Genomic DNA, 13,193 nt, shown 5'->3' on the forward strand with positions numbered 1-13,193 from the left:
CAGTCAGCTAATAGTAGCTCATATAGCAGAGTCCAGACATATTTAAACTATGCATTCAGCTAAAATTGCTGTATTTCTTCAGATATTCACATTATCTTGCTGAGAGAGGCAGGTTTCTATTCAGAGCCCTGAACAATGCCATAAGAAAATACTCTGCAAAAAGCCTGGAGATTTAGAAAATATGAATACCCTACCAAACCAACTATTCAGTTCCACCACAGGAAGAAAACTGATATTTCAGGAATAAAAATAAATAATAAATAGGACATACATAAAAATATTTCAGATACCATCAAAGGCGCTTTGCTGAGAAGAAAGAAGAGAATGGGTTTGGGTAGAGATTGGGTATGAAAGAGAAGCAACCTCGTACAGATTTTCCAGTTGTGACCAACTCAAAAATTCTTCTTTTTTTGAAGATCTGACCCTCTCCCTTCTCAGGGAACAGTGAGGACTAGCTGCTCCCTAAAAACAGGGAGCTGAGCTTGACATGGAAGCCAGAAGAGCAGAGAACTCTTGAGGCGGGGTCATCTCCCTGATCAGGGCATGCCTGGGGGGAACAGAGGGGCTCAAGCACAGGTTCAGATCATCAGACAAGATTGTGGTGGTGAGGCAGGTCTGGGTCCAGCCAGCAGGTCTCTTCATGGAGCAGGATCCAGATCAGGATGTGCAGCAAAGCAGGGACGCAGCAGCAGGGACACAGCAGTGACTGAGCTGGAGCCTGACTGCAGCAGAGCTCTGGTCAGCACTGACAAGGTCTAAGAGAGCACACAAATCCTTGACACTGCCTTCAGTAAAACTACAAATCTTTTAACAAGCTCCTCAGTCTAGTGTCAGGAGCTGATCTCTTGCAGGAGACTTACTCTGATGAAGAGATTACTTCAGGCTGAGTAGGAAAGTTTTCTTTCAGCAGAGATGAAGTGACAAATCATGCACTTTAGGGAGAAGCCTCAGAGCAAATTGCATCCATAAGTACATTTCAAACAATATTTTTCCCACATTGCACCAATTATGCTGTTGCCAAACCTTCTGATTCTGAAGGACTGTGAGGTTTCTTTGACAAATGTTATCATCAATGTTGCATTAAATTGCAAAATAGAAGAGGCAACCCAAAGATGCAATTTCAACTCCTGAATTTTACAATACTAGTTTATTTTGCTGCTGTTCATTTTTATTCAAAGGGGTGGAGAGAAAAGATAATTATTCTTGTCAAATTCTCCAAAATAATCAGCTCTTTTTCATAAGGGAGAGACAATACAATGCTGCTAGGTTTTCACTTGAATTCAATAGTTAGGAACATGTGGGGTGAGTGATACCAACTGGATCAATAGATAGTGCAGGAGCACTGAGTGGCAACCCAAAAAGCCTATGATTTTATTCTCAGTTGAACCCTTTACCCCAACATTTCTTTTGAAAATAAAGCACCTTAATATTGGACAAAGAATAAAAGAGAAAAAAAAATTCAATAAACCCACAAATGTAGAAACGTGAGCTTAGCATTTATATATGTATTTCACTGGATCAAGGGTTAAAGTCTGGTGTCTTTTTGAAGTCAGAATAATGACATTTAATACAGCTCCTGGTAATTTTGCCAATGAAGGATAATTAAGAACCATTTTCTGCCTTGTGCAGAAGGAAAAGGCTCACCTCCATAGCCTCTATTGTACTCAGTGCCACTTGGAAGGTTAGATCACCTTATTCATAAAGTGTGGTCACAAAAGTGCTGAATTCTTCTGAGTCCTCCCCTTCAAGCTGACATTTGTAGTTAGAGGTGTGGGAGGAAGCAGGTCTTTGCAGGCAGATACTGCCTAAATATCTCACATACACTATTCCCACCTGCCCCTAACACTCCAGAGTAAAGGCTTCCCCCTCTGTGGTCTGTAATTCTGCAGACAAGTGTCCCCTCCTACCTAAAAGGGCCCCTTTAACCCTGGGGTTTTGCAGCAAGAGACACCTCTGACCTTGATGCCACACTGGTGGTTCAGTGTTGCTCACTCCTGCCTGCTCAGACACGATCCCCAGCGCAGGGATGCTCTCACAGCACTTGCTGGGCAGCACATTTCATCCTTGTTCCCAGCATCTCTACTCTTCCACCCAACTATCCACCCAGAAAAGACATTTCCAGACTTTTGAATCACTTCTTGACACCTGCTTCAATCCATAGCAAGCTATCTGGCAGCAGCAGCAAGTTCACAGGTGGCTTTGGTTTCTATATTCTTCAGTCTAGCACTGAAAAGAAAAACCCCCTGTGTGTAAGCAGTGTAAATGATCATGTACTTCTATTGTATATAATCTGGTCTCCTCACAATCCATCATACAACGCAGTAGCTCTGAATATTTTTGAAAGAAACCTAAAAAAAAAAAAATTTTTCCTCTGTGCCTCCCTCTCCTCCTACTGCTGTCAAGCTGAAATAACTCTATTGCTTCCTTTCTCCTCCACCAGATTGATGCTTTTTAGTTCCTCACCACTTTTTCATCACAACACCCTACCATATCAGCATTGAGCCTAAAGTGACAAGCAAGGAAAAGGAAAGGAATAAAAGGCTCTGGCAACATCTGGTCCCCACTACCTTATTTGTCTTCTCTTTCAAAAACACGTTGAAATTCTCTCATGCTTTCTAGAAGCCAACACACTGATTATTGGAGAGAAAAACAAAAAGAGACCCATGTGTAGTTTTCTCAATGAACATGTAAGCTGTGTCTACTGTGCCTTTCAGTCACTTTGTAGTAGTGAAATCACTTTGTTTGCTGCCCGCCTTCAGAAAAAAGATGCACAAGTATTGTATTTCCAGCATAGCAGTGATGAAGAGTTTATTAATAATAATTATAGTACTACTTATCTCTTACTCTGCAATTTTTTGAGCTTAAGAAAAAAAATCTTTGCAAACACTATCTGATTAAAACATCTTCCCCATTTATCTATTCCATTCTTTGGGTTGCAGATAAGTGACTCTAATTTTCCACCCTTTGTAAGGGGGGAAACAGACATAGACAGGTGAAGCAGCTTGGACAAAGATGCAGGCAGGAAAGGAGCTGGGTTGTAACTGAGGAATTCAAAAGCACCAAGTGATTCAGGAGTAATATCACTTGGCCATCTGATCTTTAGACTTCCTATCTGTAGCATTTAGTATTGTAAAATACTAAATGTATTTTAGTACTAAATTACTATTTTAGTACTAAATATATTTTAGTACTGTTAGATGATGGAATATAGCATTTTCAGTTTAGACTAAAATCACCAAAGAAAGTATCAATATCCCAGACTTCTGGGTAATTTCAAAATAGAGTTCAAATGGAAAGCAGAACGATTCTCTCTTCTAATCTGTCAATGCCTCTCTTCTAATCTGTCAATGTATTCCCTTTGTCCAAAATACTCCCCACCTGAAGTTTGGTGTCCTCATTTTCCATGTCTGGACTTCTTTACATCTCTAAGTGTGGTTATTAAGTGCAAGACACTTTAGTAACACCCTGATTCATACCACAAAAAGTAGTATTCAACAATTTACTGGGCGTGACTGTTATTTTGGGGTCTGCCACACTGGAAAGTGGAAAATGCACAACACAACTTCCTTTCCGAAGGGCAAATCCACGATAAGATATTTTGTTGTCAATATTTCAGGCAGAATCCCAGCTGAAGTAGAATATTCCCCCAGCCATTGTGCCATTAAGGTGCTCAGTCACACTGCAAAGGCCAGGTGTTCTCAGAGAGAGGCTGATGTCTCACCCTCTCACAGATATCATTAGCAGAGAAGTGACCTGCTAATGTTATGATGTTTATTTCATCTAATGTGATTATAAAGATGCTGAAAAGAGAAGACCTAATTCTGACATTGTTGTGATCACTAAACAACCAAGTTGTTAGTGCTGATGTGAGAACAAAACACTCCATGTACCTCATAACTATCTGACCTGACTAGTGTCTGAAAAACCTGGAGGTTAGATAATATGCTTAGAATGGGCCATGAAACCAAAGGCACAAGCACATTGTCACCAATTCAACACTCAGCTGCCATTATTCCTTAAATAATTTGCCAGAAAGGAATATTATTCAGTGCACAAAAGCTGCCAAGACAGCAAGAGAATTAGATGATCTTATTGTAACTGCAACTGTTTATCATGGGTGTATCCTGTCACTTCACAGAGAGACAATAAAATAGAGCAGAAGTGTCACTCAGCTATTTTCTGACAAGAGCTCTGCTAATATTCCCCACAACATAAAAACTCTTGTGAGACCTATGAGAAAGGAACACAGTGACACAGCTGTGCCACAGCATTCATCTTTATGAGTGAACTACCCCATCCACAGGGAAGATGAATGCCAAAGATCAGCCAACCTGCTTCAAGCAGACATCTCACCTACAAGCTTTTCCTCCCCCTGTCCTTCAGCTCAGAGGTGTCTCTCTGTAAAAGCGGTTAAAGGCATGCCTGGGTTCCTCTGTAGTTTTGAAAGTGTATCACTCTTTTCCCATATTTATTAATAACTCCTGGTAAAAATAATTGGATGAGATTCCCTTCAAAATATCCCCTTAGGATACCTGTGACCAGAGGGAATGGAACTGAAGTGAGCTCTTTCCCCAAAATACTGGCAGTGTGATATCACTGTAGGAATCCCAGCTCCTTCTCTTCTGACACAAAGCCTGAGCAGCCCCAGCCACTCTAGTTTCACAATCCCTCCCCCCTATAACTTCTAATGACTGAGAATCTCTTTCATAAGCACTGAAAGAAAAACATTAAAGTTTCAGTAGAGGTGAAAACATATTTATGTGTGTGCATGCACATTCTTGTGTATACAAAAATATGTGAGAACCAGGAACACACAATAAATGAGAAATAGCAAGTACTTATCCTAGATGATTATGTTGACATATAATTCAATGTACAGCTAGAAAACACAGAATATTCCAAATCAATAAAACAATGCTCTCATATATTCTGAACAAGAATCTGATTACAGGCTTAATTGCACAATCATGGCTTAATCTTGGAAGTCAGCTGCTGTTTAATCACTGCACAATAGCTGCCTTGCTAATGATATGGGAAGCCACTGCAATGGTATCCAGCATGAAAAATCTGCCCATACTCAGAGAAGCCAGAGATTACAGGCATGTAAAGGAAAAGCACTGAACCACATATGTGAGCTCTTGAGGTAGAAAAGATGAAGGTCAGGTGCATGAAGGTCAGCAAAGAGTACTTGAAACAAAATAAAATAGCTACTCAAATTGCTGTAGACAGATGCTAGGCTGAGAGAGGATAATCTGTGCCTTCAACCCCTCCCCACCCCACCCCTGAAAAAAATCATTCCAACAGAAACTGGGACAACTTCTTCTGAGGCTCTGGTGCACTGCAAAAGCAGCCTGGAACAGGGAACTTGCCCAAATATCAGCACTGAGCTTGTCAGGTTTCCTTTACACCACTGTTGGATATTCAACCCATTATTTGGCTCCTCAGCTCCTACATCTCTTACAAAAGTCTGAGTATGCAACAGAAAAACAATGATCCCATCCAGCTCTTCTCTTCCCAGCCAGGGGAAAAACAACTACACTTCTCCTTTCCTTCTGGGCAAGGGAATTCTGCACATTCCCTAGCACCTAATAGGAAGAGCTCACTTGTGGCTGTTGTCTGAGGGTGGAAGCACACAACACATTGAGCCAGCACCAATTTACAGACCTTTGAAACAGGGGGCACTGGTGGCAAGAGGCTCATGACATCAGTGCAGTTAACAGGAGCCAAACAGCAGAGAAAGGAAGGCACAAATTATCAACCAAAAGCGCACTTACTTGTAGTAGCAGATCTCCTGGCCTGCCCGAGTCCAGCGAGACCTGCCCTGGAGAGCTTCTCTCACGGAGTACATGACCAGCTGCATGCCTACAGAAAACAGCACAGGTTCAGGTGATGTGACATCCCTGACTGGAAAAGACAGGAGTGGGAAGGAAAAGGCTAAAGAAGAAGCATCATTATTTTGTCTGTGCTCTCTCTGCTGGTAGTTTATGCAGAGTAAATACATTCCCAAAGCCCTGTGTTTTGTTCTTGGACAGCCATGTCTGTACAAAAAGTCCCTCCAGAAGAAATGAGCTGAATGGAGTTTATTAAAAAATAAATTATTCTTCTGGCCTTTGCAAACCATTTTGTTTACAAACAGAGGAAGGGAAAGAAAATAATATGAATCAAGGCATCAACAAGATCAGTAATTTGGTTAGTCTAATATTTTATGCTTGGCTGCTCTATTATTGAACTCTTAATCCTACTGTAGAATCAGAAATCTGTGGTGCATCCAGAGCCCTGCCTTCCAAAATCAGCAGGAATAAATACAAGATTTTAAACTTACTATTAGTGCTAAATAACACCTAAGCATCATAAATGTTGATAACAATAGCACCCATCTTTGTATTGCATTATCCCAGAGTATGCTCCTTCCTGACCTCCAAAATATTACCATCTCATGCCCTGAGGGGGCAAGGTTTTCTCTGATCTGAGTTGCACATCCATTGTTCACAGCTCCATGAAGCCAGCCCATCTGCAGGGAGTGTTTGTATCAATTTCCTTTGCTGCACACACCTGCCTGCTCTTCAGGGCAGGGTGGGGATGCTGCCCTCCCCAGCAGAGCTCTCTGCACAGGGGGTCCCTGGCCAGGGGCTGCAGGGGAGGCTCCTGCCAGCAGCCCCAGTGGACAGCCACAGCTGAGCCCAGCAGTGAGGCTGGCACCACTTCTGTGAGAGCACATTTAAGAAGAAGAAAAACGCCCTCCCAATTTTTGCATGTTGATAAGTTGCCCCCCAAGCCTTCTCTCGGCTGTTCTTGTGCTGGGGAGAGGCAATGCTTGAATATCATTAATACTGATGACACATTTCCATCAACAGCTGCTCAGTTCCCTTCTTCCTTTGAGTTTCTCTGTTAAATTCCCCAGCACTGTTGGAGCCCAGAAGTATCATCAGCAATGCCTTTCCAGCTTCCCTTGGGCTGTGCTGTGGGGCAGCACTAACTCACCACAGCCAGAAGCAGCCTCTATCATTCTGTTTTCTGAACCTGTGCTGTGAGTTATCTACAAGAGGCAATTCTGTGTTTGGTACCAGGACATGGTCACCACGAATTTTGAGAGACACAGGCCTGTCCAGGTGATCAGGGAAGGGAAGTGAGGCTCAGTGTCTGCAGGGGTCTTGATATCCTGAATGCCAGCTCCTGCCCTTCTGAATCCAAAGGACTCACACACAAACCTCTGTCTCAGAGCAATGGTTGTTACTCATTCTAATGGAAAAAAAAAAAATCAGTTTTTCCTTTTTACTTCCCCTGTGGAAATGTTCAGTTTTAGAAAACAAACTGAAATCAGAGTTCTGATTAAATCTCTCATGGCAGAGTAAGTTAGTGAAAGAGGGGGAAGGAGAGAGGTGGAGGTTGTGCCTCCTGTCTCGCTCTGCTCCTGGCCACAACTATTTCATTAAAAATCCTCTCTGCTGATTTGAAAGTCACACAGTGCCATCTAACCAAGAGCAAATGGGAAAAATCAAACCAGACAAGTAACCAGGAGCTGCAAAGAATTGCTACCCAGGGCACTTTGGCACTACCTCACAACTGCAGGCTTTTTGTCTCAGAGTGTGGGCATTAGCCCAGGAAGGTGCAGAGGGAATGTGACAAATAAACAGCATCTCTTACCACTGCTCTGTGCAAATGCTCTGCATGTGCTGGAAGGGGTAGTGAGCCTTGCTCAGCCAAGCCAGAAAAGCTGGAGCTTCACTGCCTGCTCAGAGCAGCAGAAGGAACTCACAGAGGAATTGCTAATAGCCAACCCCACAAACGAGCCATCCAAAAGCAAGCCATGGCTTAGCCTCCCTCCTTAGTCCAGATGGTATTTTCACATTTCTCTTCCAAATATATTATTCATTGCATGCTTGAACACGTGAGTCATGTGCAGTTTCAGGTACACAAAATTAGATTATAAATGCTGACAACAGCCAAACTAGCAGATAACAACCTTCCACCAATAACAGCCTGAATCTCTGGCTACAAGAGTGAAGGGACTAGGGGCTACATAAAAAATTGCATTGTGGTTTAAAATAGGACATCAAAATCCTTCATTTTCAGGCTCCTACCACACACACCACACTGAATTGTTTGATAATTCAGGTAAGATGACCAAAAAAATTCATTTGTGTCTGTATGAATACTTGAACTTCAGCCCTTTGGGTTAAAGACCAAATGCCTTTTAATTTATCATGGCCTTCACCCAGCCAGTTTCACACATACAAATGATCCCAACTCCTAAGGCTGTTTGTTATAGGTACGTTGATCCTTAGAGAGTTGTCCTGGTGATGCTAGAGGCTGTACCCACAGGGCTTCAGAGGAATGCAAAGTCTAATATTATGGACTTATTAAACATTCTGAGCCAGGTCTTGAGCTGACTCCATGTTTCCATTAACAGAGCTCCATGGAAACAAACGAAGAAAACACCCAGCCCATGCCAGCTAAGAATTCAATCCACAGTCTCCTTGCACAAGAAATAATTTCTTTCTAAAACAAGCATTGAAAGATGGGATCTGCCCTGCCGATTTCTGAACAATTCTGCCTTCCTCCTGAAACATGACAGGAGCTCAAGGACAGCAAGGAACAGAATTTTTTATCATCATTAACATCAACAGAAAATCAGTAGGTCCAAAGATGTCTTACTAGATAAAACCAACAAATCGTGAATATTTGTTCGAGGATTATCACATTTTCTTAAATCTTAGAAGTCCTTTCTAATCCTATGCTGCTCATTCAGTTCCAACAGATGGCCTTTTCCCCCCAGCTCTCCCAAACCTAGTGCCATTCTTCTTCAGTTCTGGTCTATAAACACAACAGTGATGTTTATTTCCCCCCATGAATCCTCTCCCAGGTCTCAATATTCAGTTTCCTCCTCAGTCCTCCTGAGGATAGACAAAGGTTCCTTGACAAATCTAAAGTGACTTTTTCAGTGGACTTCAGGGCAGATAAGATTGAATTTACAGTCTCCCTTATACTTATAGACACAGAGAGTTTGAAACCTTTATGGCATTAAAAAGATATTTTTGTGAAGAGAAGGCTGTCCCAGTTCCCCAGAGGCTCATACCATAATTAAACTGGCTGTTGAGCTTCTCACAGTTGATGATGTTGAAGCGATAGGGAACTGCTGACTTCATGTCACGGACCTCGAAGTAGAACCACTGGTGGTGCTGGCTGCTGTTCACATCTGCATTCAGAATTAGGTCATACTCAAACCTGTGAAGGAAAATAATAAAAGCAGTGGTCATAAACACCCCCTGTCTGCCGCTGAACACGCTGACAGCAGGCTATGCAGTCAAATTGATTGATATTTTGTGAGCATCACCATCAAACACCATTAAATACTCACACTATATTAGTCAAAACATTTTGAGCTCTGTTTTCTTAATCATGTTCCTTCCGTGACATCCAGGTGTTAGAAGGCATAATAAGCTCCACATCATCTAAGCTGCTTCCTGGCTGACCCTTTGCAAAGCCAGGAGAAGGCCACCAAGCCGTGCTGTGGTCACAGCAGAGGCGGGCTGGGACACTCTGTGCAGGCGTACTTACTCACGCGCTTGGATCGCCTTCCGAAGGTTTCCCGACTCAAACTTGGAGAAAAACGTCAGACAGCCTGGAGCAGCTGGGCTTGAGAGACTGCTGGAAAGCAAAGCAAGGACACCTGTAGCAGATTGCTTCAAAGACAAGTTTTCCCCAGCAGCTTTTCTATGCTAAAATTTGCTTTAATAATTTTTTAATAAGCAAGACCCTGGGAAGAAGGAGGAGGTGAGCAAATCCATAACCTTCCTATCCAATGCAGCTTTTCTCTCTACTCTTGCTTAGTAATTCTAAATCAAACCTTTCCTTTTCTCAATACTCTTTGTCACTGTCCAGGTTTGCTTTCTTTATTCCAGTTACTTTCCCACTGGATTATTCTTATTTCATTAATTGCAGAAGGTAGCTTTATACAATTACTCTATATTTACTCTTCCTTCATCTATAGAGTTTCTTTCTCCAGCTGCTTAGAAACCCTTAAATTAATCCTAAGCAACTTAATAACTTTCTCCTACCTCAAACTCACAACTCTTTTCTGCTCCAAAGAATGTTCTCCAAGTCACCAATCTTTCCTCTGAGTGCAATTTCTTTAGATTTCAGATCCTCTCCACTGCCCAGTGCTACATCTTCTCACAAACCATAATTGAGTGCTTAAAGCTTTCACAAGGCCAGATGTTTGAGGGGTTTTTTGAAGTGCTGTGTGAGTGTCACACTTGTGAAACAGGGTACATCTGCAGCCTGTGGCACTGGCTGTGCAGTCACCCCATGGGCAATTCTGCCACAGGGGGTGGAGAAGATGGATTTGTCAGTACAGTTCCCAGCACCAGTCTTCACCTCTGCTCCAAATCACTGCATGCAGCACAGACTGATCCAGGGGAAACCCACAGTCCCTTTGATGTATGGATTTTCTTGTTCTATCTAAAAGTTCTGATGATTTCCTGCTCCAGTGGCCTCCACAACAAATCCTTTCCCTGGAGTCACCTAGAAACAATCTACCCCTCCTGGATATTCTGTTAGGCTTTTACCTCCTGTTACTTTGCCTTTATCAGAGCTGATCAAGTAAACTGAGCTCAGTGACAGCACTGACAGTGCCCCTGGTTGCAGCACTCAATTTAAGGGACCCACCTGGGATCATCTAAATCAAACACAGTTCTTCCTATCACATCCCCAGGCTGGATTAGGCGGCGAACATCATCAAGGACTTTGTCCCTGGGAAAAAGAAAGCAGCAAATCAGCAAATTGTAGTGACAATGTGAGAAATATTGATATAGAGTTTTCTTCTAGAAAGAGTCTTAGGAAATTCTTTTTAAGGAGTGGAAAGGACTTCCATGAGCTAATTCCAGGTGAATTTTTATTTTTCCCATCATGAGAACACTTCTGCTCCATTCCCACTACAAGAAGTTGCCTTTAAACGACTAATTCTGGGAGATTATTTATTCACTAGTGGATTGTGTCAAATTTGATTTACCCTCAGTTCTTCCCAGTCAATGCCGACCCCCAAGTGGCCAGTCTTACCCTGTGAGGAAATATCTGCCATTGCATACAAGCCTACTAGTCTGACTCATAGTGACTATTGACTATAAGTCAAGCTGATTTCTACTCATTATTAAACAGAGCTTCTCTGATCCCTGAAGATGATCAAATGTGGAATACCAGATTTTCTTCCTGACCTTTGAAGCAATCATGTTATGCCTTGAAGCATGATATGATTAGTCCCATTTAAGCCATACAGTTACATGTTGTTGTAGCCATAAAAGTGGAGCTGTTAGAGCAACAGTGCAAGAAGATGGTAGAGTGATTTTCCCTCTAAACAAGATTTCTAGCTCCTATATTTACTGCAGAAAGAATCATTCTCCTAGCAGTCAGAAATCAGTAGTCTTAACAAATGCCATTAGTTGATCAACTCTAAAGTTTAGCATAGAATCCACCATCTTTGCTGCCTGCTAATAATCCCCTATACCACTAAAAAGAAATAAAAAGGCTTTGCATATAGGCCTATGTCAAGCTAAGAAACTGTAATTAAGAGCTTTCTCTCCCAGCACATCTTCAAAACACAGCTTCCCACTCATCTGAGCACTTAAATAATGAGAGGTCCTTTCTGAAAGGACAGATAGGATTTTCCCTGAAAGAAACAGATGGGACCAACAATGCAAGCACTAAAGCGGCTGAATGAAGAGTAAGATTGAAGGTAAAAACATATCTCACAAGGACACAGAGGCTCCTCCATATCTTAAATGGACTTGTTCTCATTTGTGTTCTGACAAGGTCATAGATTTACAACCCAGCTTAGATTCCCATCTAAGCTTCCCATTATTGATTCCCATTTATCAATCAATTGTGGCACATAATTGGGTAGCCAAAATAATAATTCAATAACTTCCTAAGGCATTCAGAGCTGTTAGAGTCAGAACCTACATAAGCCAGTTTTGAGCCCAAGAGCTCTCAACGTGGTCACCACATTAAAGCACCATCACCTTTGGAGCCCATGCTTGCGCTCCAGCACGGGCTTGCTGTAAGGAGGTGGCTGGTGACCCCAGAAATCTGGGAATGCCACCTCCCTGTAGCCTGGGATGGACTTCACACATTTGGCCCTGGCTGCATAGAAACAAGGGCTGTGGAATGGGATATCTCCTTGGTGTTTCTCCAGAAGATTTCTAACCACATCGGAGCTCTCCAGCCTCCCTTCAGGACCAGGATTGATCGAGGCCTCACAATGAGGGTAAAACACTTTTTTGTACCAAGCAGCATCTTTCAGGAGAGAGGACAAAGCAAACACATGACTCCTGGCTGGATCTTCCTCCTCACAGAAGTCTTTATCTTGGGCTTCTTCAGCAATGTCTCTGTTTTCATCATTCTTATCCCATATGCATTCCCCCTCCTTTCTCCAGCTCTGCAATGGGGCTTTGAAATCCTGTTCTCCTGGATCTGGTCCCATCTCTGTGACACTTTGGTTTCTCCATCTGCAGTTTGGATGCTTCACAGAAGTAGCACTTGGAATGAAATGAGAGGGAGCAGAGGGAAGACTCTCAGTCCTGTCCTCCAAGCTCTTCTTTTCCTCAGACTCAAATTCAAGCTCCTTTAAATTTAAAAAGCAGAAGAAATTAAAAGAAACTACAGACAGATTGTGCCTCCTTCCAGAGGAAACCTTTCAAGGGGGAAAAGAGGAAATATTTACACATCTCCCAAAACTGTACTCAACCAATGAAACAGCCAGAGCAAAATCAGTGCGTGGACCACCTGCCAGCATTTCTCTATCCACAAAGCTGTTTCAACAGAAATCCTCAGAAACCAAAAGGATCTGATTGGAGACAACTTGCCCAGATGACTCAACCAAAACCAATCATTCAAACGAAGAAGGGAAGATATTTTGCAAGGCATTTAAAAAAAAAAATGTTACAAGAAGGTAAAGTTGGCTAATCTGTCATGCAAAACTCCATCCACCTTCATGGAGGAGTATGATTTAATCCCATTTGGCTACTTATGGTCACAATCAGCATCACAATATTCTGCATACAGAAGATACATTAACCCAGTGATCTTTTTCAAATTCATATTTGAAATGGGGTTTCCAGCTCTCCTAAATTCCAAAACTTGTGATGAGTGCATTATTCCGTATTTTTTTTGTCCCAAGCACCACTAGAAAAAAAATT

General features: G+C 42.2%; 1 protein-coding gene across 1 annotated transcript in view; it reads right to left on the reverse strand.

Moving 5' to 3' along the window:
- The window catches only part of AGBL1 (AGBL carboxypeptidase 1), a gene marked incomplete at both ends in the record, with an annotated part of 309,418 nt that overhangs the window by 234,666 nt on the left and 61,559 nt on the right, over positions 1–13,193 (reverse strand). Inside the window, 5 exons of the mRNA XM_084213816.1 lie at positions 5,775–5,862; positions 9,077–9,225; positions 9,559–9,645; positions 10,669–10,752; positions 12,018–12,619. Of these exons, the coding sequence (XP_084069942.1) occupies positions 5,775–5,862; positions 9,077–9,225; positions 9,559–9,645; positions 10,669–10,752; positions 12,018–12,619 (1,010 nt within the window). The remainder of the gene's footprint in view (positions 1–5,774; positions 5,863–9,076; positions 9,226–9,558; positions 9,646–10,668; positions 10,753–12,017; positions 12,620–13,193) is intronic.

This window comes from Fringilla coelebs (assembly GCF_963513975.1).
Source record: "Fringilla coelebs genome assembly, chromosome: 12".
Lineage (NCBI taxonomy): Eukaryota > Metazoa > Chordata > Aves > Passeriformes > Fringillidae > Fringilla > Fringilla coelebs.